The 17,877-nt window shown below is 38.0% G+C and overlaps 3 protein-coding genes and 1 long non-coding RNA gene across 6 annotated transcripts; 1 reads left to right on the top strand and 3 right to left on the bottom strand.

Annotated features, from left to right (window-relative positions):
• Window positions 1-2,464: 2,464 nt before the first annotated feature.
• LOC144537381 (cystatin-A5-like) lies at window positions 2,465-3,698 on the bottom strand. Its single transcript, XM_078281061.1, has 3 exons — window positions 3,450-3,698; window positions 3,263-3,364; window positions 2,465-2,710 (listed from the first exon to the last, which is right to left on the bottom strand). The coding sequence occupies exons 1-3, from the start codon at window positions 3,555-3,557 to the stop codon at window positions 2,588-2,590; spliced, it is 333 nt and encodes a 110-aa protein (XP_078137187.1). The 5' UTR covers window positions 3,558-3,698; the 3' UTR covers window positions 2,465-2,587.
• A 3,440-nt stretch (window positions 3,699-7,138) lies between these two features.
• LOC144537212 (cystatin-A1-like) lies at window positions 7,139-8,022 on the bottom strand. The gene is given in 4 exon segments (XM_078280737.1): window positions 7,139-7,444; window positions 7,625-7,726; window positions 7,826-7,860; window positions 7,863-8,022. Coding segments are annotated over 4 exon segments (321 nt in total). The 5' UTR covers window positions 7,900-8,022; the 3' UTR covers window positions 7,139-7,297.
• Window positions 8,023-10,028: 2,006 nt separating this feature from the next.
• LOC144537244 (cystatin-B-like) lies at window positions 10,029-11,842 on the bottom strand. The gene is made up of 3 exons (XM_078280808.1): window positions 11,705-11,842; window positions 11,491-11,592; window positions 10,029-10,367 (listed from the first exon to the last, which is right to left on the bottom strand). Exons 1-3 carry the CDS (start codon window positions 11,774-11,776, stop codon window positions 10,239-10,241), a joined length of 303 nt encoding a protein of 100 aa, XP_078136934.1. The 5' UTR covers window positions 11,777-11,842; the 3' UTR covers window positions 10,029-10,238.
• Window positions 11,843-12,134: 292 nt separating this feature from the next.
• Window positions 12,135-15,405, top strand: LOC144537245 (uncharacterized). Of its 3 annotated transcripts, none has more exons than XR_013503836.1 (3): window positions 12,135-12,313; window positions 12,952-13,101; window positions 13,431-15,405. It is a non-coding gene; the product is annotated as an uncharacterized LOC144537245 (long non-coding RNA). The 3 variants fall into 3 exon arrangements; XR_013503834.1 differs by having other exon boundaries at window positions 12,135-12,473; XR_013503835.1 differs by having other exon boundaries at window positions 12,135-12,498.
• The last annotated feature ends 2,472 nt before the right edge of the window (window positions 15,406-17,877 follow it).

Genomic DNA, 17,877 nt, shown 5'->3' with positions numbered 1-17,877 from the left:
GATACAAATATTTGGTGATTTAAAAATCCGATATTCCGATATATTGGGCAATATATATATATAAAAATAAATCCAGAAACGCGTAACATAACATAAACAGATTTCTTGTAGGTATTTATGAGTCCTCACTAAAATAAAATGATAGTGTTTTATTGTCACAACAGAACAGAGGAATATCAAAATACTGTATATTAAAGTTCTGATAAATAAAATGTATAAAAATACAAACTTAAGATATGAAACTTAAAGGGTTAAACACGAGTGTTGCCAACAGGGAGTTGTAGAGCGCCCTCTGGTGGATAAACTGCAACGCCAACACTCATAACATGGTTGAAGGGTGTATCGTCCGTTTTTATTATTATTATTATTATTTATTATTAAATATTAAATATTCATTTATCGGCCATTATAAATGCCGATACCGATAGTTTGGAAAATGCTTAATATCAGCTGGTAATATCGGCCCGCCGATATATCGGTCGGGCTCTAGTTCAGTCTCGTGAGTGAAATGTGAGTATTTTATCCTCCCCAACTTGAAATCTGAGCTGTGCTGCCTTTTTACTTTTTTTGGAACATGTTCCCACACAATGAATAGACTTGTTTGTGTCTTCATTGGGTCTGTGGAAACATTTCTTTGCCTAACCCTTTTTCTGCACACTGCCTGCCAGTTAAAACCGCCTTAGCCTGCAACTATTTCACAAATTCCCACAGAAAGAAAAACAACACATACAGTTGTTATCCTGACTCATTATATAAAACAAGTCAAGTCAAGTCAGAATCAGAATCAGAATCAGAAATACTTTAATAATCCCAGGGGGGAAATTATTTTTGTTACCACTCCAGGTATACAAACAACATATACAAACAACATATATTATCCAGACTTTTAACATATATAATAAAAACAAATATACAGTAATAATATATAAAATATGAAATGTACAATGTTAATGTGCAAATAGTGCAATACAAAAGAGAAATGATTGTCTGTTAAGATGATTATATTGCAATAAAAAAGAGAAGTGATTGTCTATGTTTGAGATGAGATGTTACAGAGAGGGGGTGTGTGACTCTCTGAGGGAGGCGTTGTAAAGTTTAATGACCACAGGCAGGAAAGATTTCCTGTGGTGCTTTGTGGTGTATCTGGGTGAGAGGAGTCTTCTGCTGAAGGTGCTCCTCTGCTGGGCCAGTGTGTCGTAGAGAGGGTGTGAGACATTATCCAAGATGGACTGAAGCCTGGACAGCATCCTCCTCTCAGCCACGGTCGTTAATGTGTCTAGCTCCTCCCCCACGACATCACCAGCCCTCCTGATCAGTTTGTTCAGTCTGTTGGTGTCTGCAACCTTCATCCCACTGTCCCAGCATGTGACAGTGAAGAAGATAGCACTGACCACAACAGACTGATAGAACATCCTCAGCATCGTCCGACAGATGTTAAAGGACCTCAGCCTCCTGAGGAAAAAGAGTCGACTTTGGCCCTTTTTGTAGACAGCCTTGGCGTGTCTAGTCCAGTCCAGCTTATTGTTTAAGTACACCCCCAGGTACTTGTACTCCTCAACAGTGTCCACAGGGACCCCCTAGATGGAAACAGGGGTCCCAGATGATTTTGCCCTCCTCAGATCCACTACGAGCTCCTTCGTTTTTGTCACATTGAGCTGCAGGTGGTTCAGCTCACTCCAAGTGACAAAGTTGCCCACAACAGTGACCTTATTGTCAATTCTGCAATATGTGCCAGACATACAGAACAACTGAAAATACGTTTCTCTCCGACCCACGCTGCAATAAGGACACGTACAACAAGTATAATCTAAAAGATAAGAAATATATACAAATAAAGTTAAAAAAGATAATATGTACAAATAAGATAAAGAAAGATAAGTAAATAGTGCAATTGTAAGGCAAAATCAAACAATACAGAAAACTAAAGATAAGATATTTGAAATGTGCAACATAAAGGAAGAGTGTCTTCTTTTATATAAAGTGGCCATGCAGATCCTGATGGGTGGGGCGGGGTTGTTAAATGCAGTTTTGCAGCATGTAAAAACTACTGTATCTTACTGTCCATCATGGTATAAGAAATATGTTAAAATGGAACTATTTTCATGAATTTTGTACAAGATGAATCAGATTTGTTGAGATTTTATGACATTTCTCCAACATCTTAAATGTAGGCTACTGAAGCAACCAAAACACATTGCCTCAGATTTCAGAATCAACTCTGGTACCACAACACTGACTGTATACTGTTGTTGGGTACTATTCTCTCTCTCTCTCTCTCTCTCTCTCTCTCTCTCTCTCTCTATGAAATATATTTCCCTCCGAGTCCTCCAGTGAACCTGTCAAGTAACTGACTGTAAGAAAATGTTTCCTGGTCTGCAACCATTCCAGCCAAGACAGCATCTATTTTAGAAATCTGGCTTCACATAATAAAAGCAAAAGCTGCATATAAGAACCACAAGAAATATAGAATTTTGAAAGAATTTCTTTATTATTTCTTTAAGAGGTAGTGCTTTCAGAATGAAGAACAGAGCATTTTAATATGAAACTGCAGCCTGTAAGTATTTCACTGTTGAAACTGATTGTGTGATCAGACTAGGATGTCGTCTTTGGTTCTGTTCTCCTGTTGACCGAGCAGCTCAATCTCTTCTTTGCCATTGCGAAGTGACTGTGAGACCATCAGATGGATGTAGTGTTCTCCTCCAGTGTGAACCTGCAGGAAAAAGAGAGGTAACGTGGACATCTGAAAAACATCCATCTTGATCTTGTGTTGCTGAACAGTGTCTTCTACCATCAGTAATCTGTTTAATTATATAAAACAGTGGAGCAGATGAAAGTGTGATTGGTACAAACCTGAGACTTCACTGAATCACCTCAAGTGACTAAAACGGTTCGTCACAATGTAAGGTCATGTTTTTTGACAAATTTCAGCACAGTTTTAAAACATCATTTACAATCATGAAAATACATTCTACTTAGATGTTATTGTATCTGAACTTTTGCTGAATAGAAAAATCCATGTGACTTTGAAAATACTGCTTAGATTTGTTCAAGTTGATAACATCAGAGCATGCCAAAATCATATGTGTGGCTGAAAATACCCCCAGACCCTTGAGGGTTAACTGGTGTTTACTGTCCTGCCATGGATTTGACATGACATTAGATTCTACTGGATGTCACAATTAACTCAACCTGTATATTGGCCTATACAAAGACAGACATCTGATGCTTTCAAACTTCCTTTTCACCAACCACAATGTTTTACCTTGATACGGAGTTTAGGTGGATTCGTAGACTGAGATGTGTAATTCACTGCTGTGAATTTCACATATTTCTTCTTCGTCTTTACTTCCACTTGGCCCTTCACCTGTGTAAATAAAATATGATGTAAATGCATTCAAGTGAGTTGTGTGTGTGGAGGTTTTGAAGAATGTAGGTAGATTGAAGCTCACCTGATCACAAATCCTCTGAATTTCCTTAGTGGCATCCTTTACCTCACTCTGTCCTCCAAGCATTCCAGGCTTTTGGCGTTCAGGCACTTTAGGAAGTTTGGTTGCCATTGTCACAAGTCTGAAGTCTGAAGTTAACAGACAAGTCAACAGTCTGCTTTTACGTGTCTTGAGTGTTTAATTTTCAGCTGGTTATTAAATGTATTTATACTGTGTAACTACCTCTGGATGCAGACTGGAAGGTGGCTCTACTGCATGACATTTTGGGTGGAGCTACAGTACAGGTAGAGTTAGTGTTGTTCATGCTTCATGTATTACTCCATAATTCAAACTTTCTCTGTGGCACTTCTCAAAAAGGGTATGTCCAAACCTAAAGTAGCATGTTTGGTTTAAACTTTACTCTAAGACAAATTATTGAACAGTTAAAACTCAACAAGTCAGAGTTTAATGGTAATAAATATTGATAGTCTAACATCTAAAAATAAGAAGATTTTCCTGTTGGCTTACAATGCTCTATAACCCCGATTCTGAGCATATCTTACAGTGTTTATCACTTATTTCTTGTTTATTAGTTTGTTAGATATGATTTGCATAAAGGGACGGTGTAATCTTAAGATCGTAAATCACTCAAGAACCTGGAGCGATGGCAACAGCTGCATTTAAGCCTGGACTTGTTTGTGTGTCTTATGTCTTTGTCCAACTCCTTTTTCTTCACTTTTCTTCTTTGCCAGCTGAAACGCCCTCACATGCAGCTATTTCACAACAACAATGACAATTGATAACTCACTATTCTCTATACTGAGTTAACTTTTTCAAAACTGTTCAGACATCTCTCTTAACCGACATTCATCTCAGCACAGCAGTTAATATAACAATCTAAAATGTAGGCTACTGGAGAAACCAGAACACTGATACAGCTCTCAGAATCAACTCTGGTACCAGAACATGGACGACATTTGTCTCCCAACAGTAACACTTTGTCCCTAATTACACAATGACCATAAAAACAATGACAACAGGTCGCATTACAATATGCCTATCACTGATGTCTTTTATTTATTTATTTATTTAGCTTGAACCAAGAATTTAAGGGTAATATTATGTATATATATATATATATACAGTATCTCACAAAAGTGAGTACACCCCTCACATTTTAGTAAATATTTCATTATATCTTTTAATGGGACAACACTGAAGAAATTACACTTTGCTACAATGTAAAGTATTAAGTGTACAGCTTGTATAACAGTGTAAATGTGCTGTCCCCTCAAAATAACTCAACACAGAGCCATTAATGTCTAAACCGCTGGCAACAAAAGTGAGTACACCCCTATGTTAAATTCCCATAGAGGCAGGCAGATTTTTATTTTTAAAGGCCAGTTATTTCATGGATCCAGGATACTATATCTTTATATACTTTATCAGGATGCATAGTATCCTGGATCCATGAAATAACTGGCCTGCCTCTATGGGAATTTAACATAGGGGTGTACTCACTTTTGTTGCCAGCGGTTTAGACATTAATGGCTCTGTGTTGAGTTATTTTGAGGGGACAGCACATTTACACTGTTATACAAGCTGTACACTTAATACTTTACATTGTAGCAAAGTGTAATTTCTTCAGTGTTGTCCCATTTAAAGATATAATGAAATATTTACTAAAATGTGAGAGGTGTACTCACTTTTGTGAGATACTATATATATATACACACATTAGGATTACTTACAGGAAATCAAAGCTTCGGATTATTTTGATGCCAAATATACTAGCAGTTACTTTCCAAGTAATACATTGGTTTTATAAACGTACAAACATGTTGCTCCTGTCCAAGTGTGATGGCCATTTGCTACCTCTAAAATAAACACATAGCTATAATGTTGCATGTTATTAAAAATCCACCTCATGTATGGGCCAGGACAAAAACTTAGCAGTCCTTAACAACAGACAGCACTCATACTCCATCTAGTGCTCAAAGGTAGGCCTATAAATCCATACAAATAATCAAAAAACAACGGGGCTCAGCCCAGTTAGCTGACGCCTGGGGGCAATGTTTTAGAACAACAGTCATCTAGTGAGAATTTATAGTATAGAAATAGAAGTAATATAACACACATGACGAAATGAAAATCTGAGATTTAGAAAAGAATGATTAAAAGACCTAGAAAATAACTAGTGAACAAAAGGTAAATCAAAGCCTACGCCAAACTTCAGATGACTAGTGTAATTTCTGTTTTAACACGTGAGGGGGGCAAATGTTATTCAAACCTTTTGAAGCATATAGAAGAAAAAATATAATGTAAAATATTCAAGTAACATATTTCAATGGAAAAAATATATATTGCTTGTATTAACCAGTTCACACTGTATCCAATGTTCACCTGCAATAAATAAAATCACACAATTATTTAAAAAAAGTACTTTCCAAATACCACAAGGCTGTAATATGTGAGCAATATGCTGGAAGGCTCACTGAAAGACACTCCTCGTCAGGCTGAGGTTCCCAAATCACAAAACAAAACTTTTCCTCCCAATTGTGTCATATTTATTTTACTGTAATTTACAGAAACTGTGTCCCAGTTACTCAGGATCCACCAAAACTCACTGTGGACAGATTTCATTGGGACTAATTCCTCAGAAGAAAGTATGAAAACGGTTTGCAGCCAAAGCAAGCAATTGATTTACCTTTTTAATTCCAGTTTATAGTTTACTATAGTTCATAGTTTATAATATGTTCCTTCTCCAGGGCACCCGCCAAGGAAGTTAAAGTAAGAAGATGTTGCCTGATTTGTGTAATCAGAACTCAAAACATGAGGAAGTTTTATTTATTTTTTTCATCCCAGTGCAAAAGCTTTGTGCAAACTGAAGGGATTTATTTACCTTTTGTAATTTATTTGTAACCATTCCATCCAGATAGACATCTGCCTACTCTGTTCAGCTTTGGCTGCTGCAGCAGCACCTCTTCCCTGATATTTGGAGATACTCTGGACTATATTATTATACAGATATTATACATAAAAAAAAAAAAAAATACTTTTGAGTAGTATTAATAGATGATCTGATAAATTATTAATAAGATTGGGTTCACCGCGATACAAGATGAAAATACAACATGCAACATGCTTCAGTAGGCTTTCTTTCTTTCTTTCTTTGCATAGAGTAATCCACAGTGCACAAAATTAAACTAAAGTCATTCCAGAAAATACTTGTATGGGATAGCTACAGATAAAGGACAACAACTAAACACGTTACACACTGGACCTTTAACAACTGTCATGTGGATTGACATATGTTGTACAGCAGGTTGTAGACTCTTAACGTGGTTAGTATTCTTTGTTTTTTCTTCGTTCAGGAAAATTGGCAGACAGGACTTAATGTCAGTGTATTTCCTCATTTGGTTACATTCTGTACGCTCCTCACTCAGTAATCTCAGAAGAAAGTATAAAAATACATTTTCCTCCTCGAGGGCACCCGTCAACTAACTGACTAAGAAAGTGTTTCCCGGTAATCAGAAGGTTAAAAAATGCCTATTAAGGTATGTGTTAACTTAAGCGATGGATTTACCTTTTTTAATTTATTTATAATCATTTTTTGCAGCCAAGGCGACTTTTATTTTAGTAATCAGACTTAACAAAAGACAAAATGATGCATATAAGAACCACAAGAGATATAAAGATTGTTTTAATGCTTCAATCTTTATTGTTTCTTTAGCATGTAATGCATTCCACCAAATATCTTTATCTGTAATACATTCAAAATCAACGTCAAATCATTTCAGAATAAAGAAGCAGAGCATTTTAATATGAGACTGCAGCCTGTAAGTATTTCACTGTTGAAACAGGTTGTTTAATCAGTTTGTAAAAGGTACGAGGGGGTCATCTTTGGTTTTGTGCTGCTCTACACCTTGTAGAATATCTTCTGGGCTCGGCACGTCTCTGACAAGAGGAATTATTTGGTGGACCTTCAGATGAATGTAGTCCGTTCCTCCAACATGAACCTGCAGGAAAAAAAATGGAAAATGATCCTGTTGTTATTGAACAGTGAGGATCTTCTACCATCAGGTATGTGTTTAACTGGTCTTTACTGTCCTGCCATGAATTTGACATGACATTTAATTCAACTGAATGTCACAATTAATTCAACCTGTAAAGACACATCTATTTACAATATTATTTACCTTGATGAGAAATGTTTCTCCATTCTCAAGCTGATTCCTGTATTCAACAGCTCTGTATTCCACATAGTTCTTGCCTGTCTTTTCCTCCACTTGGTGCTTCACCTGTGTATAATGAAAGTATGATGTAAATCCAGACTGAAATGCAAACCAGAGAGTTGTGTGTGTAGAGGTTGTGAAGAATAAAGGTAGATTGAGACTCACCTGATCACAGATCTTCTGAGTTTCCTCAGTTGCAGCTGCACCTCAGACCATCCTCCAAGCTCTACGCTAGTCATTGTTAAAGTTAACAGAGAAGGCAACAGTCTGCTTTTACGTGTCTTGAGTGTTTAATTTTCAGCCGGTTATTAAATGTATTTATACTGTGTAACTATCTCTGGATGCAGACTGGAAGGTGGTTCTACTGCATGACGTTTTGGGTGGAGCTATTACATGTGTGGTTAGTGTTGTTCATTCTTCATGAATTACTCCCCAATTCAAGCTTTCTCTGTGGCACGTCCCAAAAACAGTATGTTTCAAATTGTGTAATTCTGAATGTCTGGTGCAACAGGCAGCTGTTCTCAGCAACAAAAAACCTCTGCTAATCCCACTGTTCACTAGCTGCTCAGCACCAAACAAAGGAGAGTTCATTGGAGAATAATGGACTGGATAATCATCAGTTTTGTGGCCAGAAACATGACTCCGAATGAATGCTAATGTTGCTTCATGTATGCTGGATGTTTAAATAGGCAACTGTTCTGTAGTACTAATTAACTGTGTACTAATTAGCCATAATAAATATTATAAGTAAGTAAATAATACTAGTATAAGGTGATGAATATGTCAATGTCGTGTTCCAGCCTGTTTCCACTGCTCCCTAGTGAACTGAGGATTTAAAGAAATCTTATGCCACTTGTGGGAATTACTCATCAAGTGAGAGTTTCTTGGTCAGTAGAGTTGCAGCATCTGATGAACTACACTACATCGTTTGTGTATGTCATCATGGTGACTAATCAGCAAATATGTGGACACAAATTAAACACTCAAGACACGTAAAAGCAGACTAGCTTAATTAGACTAGCAGTTAACTTAATTAAAATCATTTCCATTGAGGAATATTTGCATTTTTTTGGTATAAACGTTCACTGGAAAATGGAGAAACAAAGTCTCAGGCGGTTTAGTCAGCTTGTTCAACAGTTACATGTATGTAAGAGCACCCGAGTGCAGAATATAAATGTGATTCTATGTTTCAACCTTTGGGTTGAGATTATACCGGTGCTGCATACTGAGTAATTACAGACTTAATTAAATAGGTTGAAATATATACCTTAAAACAAATTGATAAAGTTAATAAAGTAATTTCATTGTTGTTAAATGCATCAATAATTGCCATAGATTGACATTTTTTAAATTCAATGTAACAATGCATAACATATTTTCATATATACATGTATTGTATACTATGAAACAAGTTGATCCACCTCCAGTGCAGTGGGTGTGATTCATAAATGACTGCTTAGTTTACACAGTGTTGTTCAAACTCCACGTACCACATAGGTATGTGGAGTTTGAACAATACTGCATGACTCATCCAAATGTCTTAAAGGCGGGGTTGGGTCACAGCAAACACTTTTGTTTAATATATGTGGTCATTTTCCACCAGCTATGTATGAAGCCTGAAACATGGTTTATAATGCAACTAACTACATTTACTTTTGAATGATGCAGTGGTTGGTGTAAATAATCAAATTCATTAAAGAATACACATTTTAAGCTGCATGTTTTGTTATAGGGCAGATATAATGGCTCTACATTCTGAAAAATGTTGCTTTACATTTAGTCAACATTTAACATCTTGGAAGTCCATATTTCTCCTGAAATGTATTCTTAAAAGGGACCTTAGTTTGAAAAGTAATTTAATATCACACTGTATGACAGCACACCTATACGAATCAGCTTGTTCCAGATATTTACTGAAGTTGCATGATGTATAGGTGAAATAAGTTACCAAAATGTACCACATGTTAAACAGAAATTATAGGAATAATATACCTAAAATTATAAACAGTGAACTAGTGTTCAGATTGAGGAATACTTTAGGAAACAGTGTTCAATAACAAAAGGCTCAAACGTCTTGGGTATACTCATTTTCCCAAATTCAGCCTGCCATATTTGCATCATTTGAAACTTTGGGGATCTCCAGAGTTTAAAACAAGTTCTGTGGGTACAGTTCTTGCCTAAACAGGCATGTTTAAATTCAGGAAATAAGTTAGTTGTAGCCCAATGTTATTACACAAATCTAGGTAAACTATGTCAGACGGGATCTTCTGGGTTTCCCCACATATAATATAAAGAAGGCTGCAGCAAGACGTACGCCCTGGACTGCAGCCGTTTCACAAAGACAAGCATCACTTAATACCACAACCAATCTGATTCTTCATTTATTCAGCTCGTACAACATAGTTCCATTTGGACACATTACAGCATGATCTACAGTATGACAAAGTCTGTTCAAACATGTTAGAAAAAGGGATCTGCATATAGCACTGTTTTATATAATTCATTAAGGATAATTTGATCAGAACTGATTATAATGAGATGGCAGCCTATAGGCACTGATGCTTCATTCAGGATCCCATTAGAAGTACTCAATAGGGTCTTGGTGGCTCTTGGAGTGCTGCATATTACTCAGCTCTATGTCTCCTCCATAACATGGGAGTTTTTTGTAAACACGGAGGTGAACATGTTCGTCTCCTCCCACATGGACCTGCAAGGAAGAAAAAAGTAAAGTTACAGAAGATCTTGGCCATTTAAAATGTAGCAGAAACAAAGCACAACACTGATTTTATGTCTAATTATACATCCAGCAGACACAGCAACGTTAGCATTTCTTTGAAGTCATGTTTATGTCCCCCTGAAGAATGCAAGTCCAATATTTGCTTTCTTTAAGCTCTGTCGTGGTCTGAGTAAAGATATCTTGTTTAGCTGCTAAATGCTCCACTAAGTTACTAGTGGCCATTTGTCAGTAAAATCAAAATAAATGCACTATGGGCATGTGGTGTACACAGGCAAAAGAAGTCCACCTTCTGTGCAAAGTTCTGAGTTTTTTATGATTTATTTCTCAAAACAAGTAAGCAAACAAAGGAATAAAGAAATCATGGTTCTTGCTGCCTCTCTTAAACTGGTAAAAATTTAAAATAAAACATAGGCCCACCTAGGTGCATGCTGGTTGTACTGTGGTGGAAGTACCCAACTATATAACCGAGTGCCCAGTGACCAATTCATAAACAAAACAAAATACTAATTACGCAAAAACTAATAAATATTCTAAAACAAGAAAATAATTAAAAACTAGACAACTAGCAAAAGAAAATACTATCAAAAAAACTAATCTAAAGCAAACCTCTAGAACAATCAAACAATACTACTCATTAGTAACAACTAAATACCAACATAAATAGATCCTACAATGTTCACCAGCTAGAGTCTGTCTGCTGTTTGGTAGTGCACACTGGGTTTTTAGAGCTTTTTCACCATGCTGCGAATAAAAATGATGCTAGTCTCGAGTGGTGAGAGTGAACCAATGAAACATTAAAGTTACGGGCCAGAAAACCAGAACCAGAACTCACTATATCATAGAAATGAGGGGTTTGGTGACTTTTCCTGTGGGTTCATAAGCGACCCCTTTTACATAAAATTAGTTAAGTGATCCATTGTTGATTTAAAAGAAATATTGACTGCAGTCGCTTTAAATATCACTTGATCTTGTTGAAACAGAGTAAAAGTGGTTTCTAGTCATTGGTCTGTTTTGGAGGGAGCGTCAGAAGTCCTGAAAAAGGAAAAAGCCTCCGTAGTTTTGCTATTGTGCTTTTTTTGCAAAGAAAACTTACCTTGATGAAGTAGTTGGTCCCGGCCACTACCTGCTGCGTGTAGCTCTTGGCTGTGAAAACATCATAAGTCTTCCCTGCTTTTGCCTCTGCACTGGCCTTTACCTGAGTAAAAATGAAATCATGGCAACATCAAAATAATACAAGTCGTGTTTACGTGCGGGGATAGTTTTGAGAGAAGAAAGTCAACGTGTATTATTCCTTTTTATCTACTTACGTGATCACAAATCTTCTGGATGTTTTCGTCGGCAGCAGACGGAGGGGAAGTTCCTCCACAAATCATCGGCATTTTGTCAGCTTTAAGTTGCAAAAAGCAGCGAAAAACAGAAAACGATGTGCTTTGAGTCAGTGAGGCGGTTAAATAGTCAGGAGTCATATGATTCTGCGTTGTGGGTCATACCATCGGCGTAGGGGTGTTTACTTTTTAAACGATGTCACAAACTGACTAAAACAACATATACCGTCTCTGATTTGTATAGAACTATTACAATATGTTTTTGTATTTCTAGTGTTAATCGTCTAAAGTATCAGGAAGGAAGTCTCTTAAAATATATTTAATATATCTCTTTGTTCTCCCTCTTAAAGACAATATGGTTTAGTCCGAGGCGCGGCTGTGTTTAGACGTGACAGCTGACTACCTTGTTCAAAACACCGCTGCTGGAAAGTGACTCATTTCAGCCAATTCAGCCAGACTGGTTTTATTATACATCCATGATAAAGGCTGGTTGGACTGGGAAACGTCATGAAAAACTTGTGTTTCTGGTGTTTCCTCTTTTTACAGTCTTCTGCTGTGCAACAGATACTACATACTATGGTGATGGAACAGGTGAGGATGGACTCAATGATGACAGTGTAGAAGTGCACCATCATAGTCTTTGGCTACGTTTCAATAGTGGTTCAACATGCCCTCGTTCACTTCACGTAAGCACTTGCCCTCGGGGAATCCTCGCCGCCATCCAGTTGTCTGAAAAACTGAAGTGAACATGGTGAGATCGACCCTCGGAGGCCTGAGTAATATAACTAATGTCAATTAATATTTATTTATACGTTTTATTTAATAGATAGTTGTATGTGTGATTTCTTTAGAAGAAATTCTGTTTTTGCGAAATGTAAGCATTAATATAATTAATCATGATACAGATCACAAATTTCTGAATCTGAAACTCATGCAGCTGATTACCAAGCCTCATTGAAATGAGTCTGCAGGTATTTATGATGTGTTAAAAGCAGTAACACTTTGTATAAATAATATTTGTACTGTGCCTTCAATACAAGAAATAGGCCTACTGTACAATAAGGAAATTGCATGACATAAGCAGACATAGAATGCGATAATTAATAGAAAATAACATGAATACAATGCACTTGAAGCAGTAGTGCTAAGCCTACAACTGGGGCGGTGATGGGGGGCGGGTGAGGCTGCATCCTTCCTAAAGTCCACTACCATCTCCACTGTCTTCACAGCGTTTAGCTCCAGGTTGTTCTGACTTCACCAGGTCACCAGGTGGTTAATCTCCCACCTGTGGGCGGACTCGTCCCCACCAGAGATGAGTCCAATGAGAGTGGTGTTGTCCGCGAACTTCAGGAGCTTGACGGACTGTTGACTGAATAGAGGTACAAAGTCATAGAGACGGCTACAGTTTAGTCAGCTTGGTCAGCAGATTAGTTTATGTGAGAGCACCCGAGTGCAGAATATAAATGTGATTGTATGTTTTTGCCTGTGGGTTAAGACAGTGTAGCCTGTGCTGCGTACCAGAATAATAGACTTACAGAATAGTTATTTATTAAAGAGGTTGATAGATATACCTTAAAACAAATGAATCAATAATTGCAGTGAATTAAAACGTCATGACATATTTTTAGAAAGATGGATCAAATGTATATAGTTTTTTTCATATTCATACTATAAAAACAAAGTCAACAAGTTGATGATTCACCTCCAGTGCAGTGGGTCCATCCATCCATCCATCTTCATCCGCTTATCCGGGGTCGGGTCGCGGGGGTAGCAGCTCCAGCAGGGGACCCCAAACTTCCCTTTCCCGGGCCACATTAACCAGCTCCAACTGGGGGATCCCGAGGCGTTCCCAGGCCAGGTTAGAGATATAATCCCTCCACCTAGTCCTGGGTCTCCCCCGAGGCCTCCTCCCAGCTGGACGTGCCTGGAACACCTCCCTAGGGAGGCGCCCAGGGGGCATCCTTACCAGATGCCCGAACCACCTCAACTGGCTCCTTTCGACGCAAAGGAGCAGCGGCTCTACTCCGAGCTCCTCACGGATAACTGAGCTTCTCACCCTATCTCTAAGGGAGACGCCAGCTACCCTCCTGAGGAAACCCATTTCGGCCGCTTGTACCCTGGATGTTGTTCTTTCGGTCATGACCCAGCCTTCATGACCATAGGTGAGGGTAGGAACAAAAACTGACCGGGTAGATTGAGAGCTTTGCCTTCTGGCTCAGCTCTCTTTTCGTCACAACGGTGCGATAAATTGAATGTAATACCGCACCTGCTGTGCCGATTCTCCGACCAATCTCCCGCTCCATTGTCCCCTCACTCGCGAACAAGACCCCAAGGTACTTGAACTCCTTCACTTGGGGTAAGGACTCATTCCCTACCTGGAGAAGGCACTCCATCGGTTTCCTGCTGAGAACCATGGCCTCCGATTTAGAGGTGCTGATCCTCATCCCAGCCGCTTCACACTCGGCTGCGAACCGATCCAGTGAGTGCTGAAGGTCACAGGCCGATGATGCCATCAGGACCACATCATCTGCAAAAAGCAGCGATGAGATCCCCAGCCCACCGAACTGCAACCCCTCTCCACCCCGACTACGCCTCGATATCCTGTCCATAAATACTACAAACAGGATTGGTGACAAAGCGCAGCCCTGGCGGAGGCCAACTCTCACCTGAAACGAGTCCGACTTACTGCCGAGAACCCGGACACAGCTCTCGCTTTGGTCGTACAGAGATTGGATGGCCCTGAGAAGGGACCCCCTCACCCCGTACTCCCGCAGCACCTCCCACAGTATCTCCCGGGGCACCCGGTCATACGCCTTCTCCAGATCCACAAAACACATGTAGACTGGTTGGGCATACTCCCAGGCTCCCTCCAGGATCCTTGCGAGAGTAAAGATCTGGTCCGTTGTTCCACGACCAGGACGGAATCCGCATTGTTCCTCTTCAACCTGAGATTCGACTATCGACCGAACCCAGTGCAGTGGGTGTGATTCCTAAATGTCTGCTTAGTTTACACAGTATTATTCAAACTATATGGAGGTATGTGGAGACTGCACGACTCATCCAAATGTCTTAAAGGCGGGGTTGGGTCACAGCAAACACTTTTGTTTAATATATGTGGTCATTTTCCACCAGCTATGTATGAAGCCTGAAACACGGTTTATAATGCAACTAACTACATTTACTTTTGAATGATGCAGTGGTTGGTGTAAATAATCAAATTCATTAAAGAATACACATTTTATTTTAAGCTACATGTTGACTATGTATTGGAAATGAAAAAGCAATAATGTCTTCTCAAATATGTTTAATGTTCATCATTGTGATTATTGTTGTACATTTGTTACTGTGGTATAAAGTTACAGCACTTCATCTTCACTTCTAAGCCACAACTATGTTGCACTTTTGTTATAGGGCAGATATCATGGCTCTACACTCTGAAAAATGTTGCTTTACATTTAGTCAACATTTAACCTCTTGGAAGTCCATATTTCTCCTGAAATGCACTCTTGAAGGGACCTTTAGGTTGAAAAGTAATTTAATATCACACTCAATGACAGCACACATATAATATGGATTAGCCTGTTCCACATCTTTACTGACGTTGCACTATAGGTGAAATACAAGTTACTAAACATTTTGATTGTTTTGTGAAGATTTTCTAATCTTCTGTACCTACATGAAAAAGCAAGTAAACTTTTTACATTCTTCATGTTTTTGTTCAGCCTCCAACTTTCAGGGTGTGTTGTTTTAAAATGGTTGAAGAGGTTACACATGTTGCTGCTGTAGCTGCTGTGTGCCACTTTTTTGTCACAAATAGTGTATCTCCACATGCGGAACTGTGCGGGCACGCCACGGCTGCGCAGTGCACACTAGTTCTGTCACATAGGTTTCCACAGTCATGTGACGGGACTCAAGGCTATTTTGGCACAAACATTATACAAAAGTGCTGAAAACGTTTAAATGTGATGCAGCTAGCCCCGTTTTGTTTAATATTTTATTATTGAATTATTGTTTAAAGGAATCAATACCAAATGAGTAGTATTGATCCCACAGTATTGATCCATCCATCCCTACTCCTCAGCCAGAGTGACAAATGGGGAGGAAAGCCTCAACAGCTGATTTCCTATGGAAACCGAGCTCACGCGGGTCTGATGAAATATGACCGCTATAGTAGCTTGGAAAATAGCGTCTTAGGGTCATCATTTTGTAGGTTTAGAAACAAAAAAATTAAAAAGTTCAAACTCTATGACGTAGTAGAAATGAGGGTACCTAAAAATGTATGCGGTCAAACACATAACAGAAACAACTGTCTCTGTGGTAAGTTAATTATCACAATTAGATTTGATAGTTTTTTAAATAATAGCCTCCACTTTTAGTATGAACTTTAACTTTAAGGAAAAGTAAAGTTACAGAAGATCTTGGTCTTGGCCATTTAAAAAAGTAGCAGAAATAACAAGCACAACACTGATCGTATTATATGTCTAACTTATTAGCAAATAGTTAATACATCCAGCAGACATGTATCACCGTTATAGCATTTATTTTGAAGTTATGTTGAAATGTTGCCCTGAAAAATGTAGTTAAATCCAATATTCCCTCTCTTTAGCTGCTGAATGCTCCACTATGTTTTGTGTCTGTCTGCTGTTTGGTGCTGGGCAGATAGTGGAGTGCACACTGGGTTTTTAGAGCTTTTCGTCTGCTGCGAACCAAAATGATGCTATGAATCTCGATGTTCTGCGTAGTTTTGCTGTTGTTTTGCTATTTTGAATCATACCATCGGCGTAGGGGTGTTTACTTTTCAAATGATGTCACAAACCGACTAGACAACAAATAGCCTATCCGAGTCGTAAATAAACTATTAAAACTAATTTTATATCTCTAGTGTTAATCGTTTAAAGTTTCAGGAAGAAAGTCTCTTAAATATATTTTAATATATATTTTTGTTCTCCCTCATACAGCCATATGGTTTAGTCCGAGGCGTGGCTGTGTTTGGATGTGACAGCTGACTATCCCGTTCAAAACACTGCTGGGAAGTGACTCAATTCAGCCAATTCAGCCAGTACAGACTTATACTTATTAGGCCTATACATCCATGATACAGACTGGTTGGACTCTCATAAATCATAAAATTTGTGTTCCTTGTGTTTCCTCTTTTAATAGTCATTTCTGCTGTGCAGCAGATAACCTCCCCCCCAAAAAAGAGTAGGCTAAACGGCATCAGGATTAAAACCCTCTCTGTAGTCCAGTTTCGGTTTAAACACTTTCCATACATTCACTAAACAGGTTTTGTCATAGTAAGTGATTGATTTAAATTTCAGATTAGGATTATATCTCCAATTCCACATTTGAAACAACAACTTTGATAGGGTATAAATCACTCAACAGGCCAGATATGATGATTCATCTTCTATTTATTTATTTTCTACACTTAATTTCCACAGTATTTGGTTGTAGAAAGTAACCAAGTAGCCTACATTTACTAAATTACTATTTTAAGTAGCCAACAATTTTGGGATGATTGTAGGTCTACTTTACTTAAGTAGGCCTATAGCCTACAAGCTATTTGCATTGTATCCCTTTATTCTTCTACTAACTGCTTGTGGTGGAGGAGGAGGTAGCCTGCTCTGTTACATGTAAAAGTCCTGCATTCAAAAGTTAAGTAAAAGTACAAAAGTATTAGCATCTAAATAAGTACCAAAAGTAAAAGTACTCATTATGCAGAAGGACCCATTTCAGAATAATGTATTATTGGATTATACTTATTGATGGGGCTAATTTAAATTACTTTATACATTATACTGCTTGTAAATTCTCCAATGGGGATCGATAAAGTCTTATCTTATCATAAACCTGCAATAATACATCTGTATATTTGTTGATTATATTTTGTTTTATTAATCAGAATTTGAAAAGTAACCATAACTAAAGTTATCAAATAAATGTTGTGAAGTAAAAAGTATAAAGTAGCAGAAAAAGGAAATACTCATGTAAAATAGAAGTACCTCAAAATTGTACTTAAGTACAGTACTTGAGTAAATGAAATCCTTTCCACACGTCTATGTATAGCATTTATTCTCTACAATCTAAGGTTGGGTAACACCTCTGATCATTTTTTTTTCATCAAGCGTTCCATTCATCTTAACACCGAGCTTGGA

Source organism: Sander vitreus, chromosome 22 (genome assembly GCF_031162955.1).
Source record: "Sander vitreus isolate 19-12246 chromosome 22, sanVit1, whole genome shotgun sequence".
Classification (NCBI taxonomy): domain Eukaryota; kingdom Metazoa; phylum Chordata; class Actinopteri; order Perciformes; family Percidae; genus Sander; species Sander vitreus.
The sequence above is the reverse complement of the archived record's forward strand: the minus strand, read 5'-3'. Positions and strand labels throughout refer to the sequence as shown.

What these genes read in the sequence shown, in the direction of transcription:
- LOC144537244 (XM_078280808.1), bottom strand. Translation starts at nt 11,776, where the DNA reads ATGCCGATGATTTGTGGAGGAACTTCCCCTCCGTCTGCTGCCGACGAA. An exon ending in TCCAGAAGATTTGTGATCAC is followed by an intron (nt 11,593 to 11,704) that starts GTAAGTAGATAA and finishes ATTTTTACTCAG; the next exon opens with GTAAAGGCCAGTGCAGAGGC. An exon ending in GGACCAACTACTTCATCAAG is followed by an intron (nt 10,368 to 11,490) that starts GTAAGTTTTCTT and finishes TCTTCCTTGCAG; the next exon opens with GTCCATGTGGGAGGAGACGA.
- LOC144537381 (XM_078281061.1), bottom strand. Translation starts at nt 3,557, where the DNA reads ATGGCAACCAAACTTCCTAAAGTGCCTGAACGCCAAAAGCCTGGAATG. An exon ending in TTCAGAGGATTTGTGATCAG is followed by an intron (nt 3,365 to 3,449) that starts GTGAGCTTCAAT and finishes TTATTTACACAG; the next exon opens with GTGAAGGGCCAAGTGGAAGT. An exon ending in CACCTAAACTCCGTATCAAG is followed by an intron (nt 2,711 to 3,262) that starts GTAAAACATTGT and finishes TTTTTCCTGCAG; the next exon opens with GTTCACACTGGAGGAGAACA.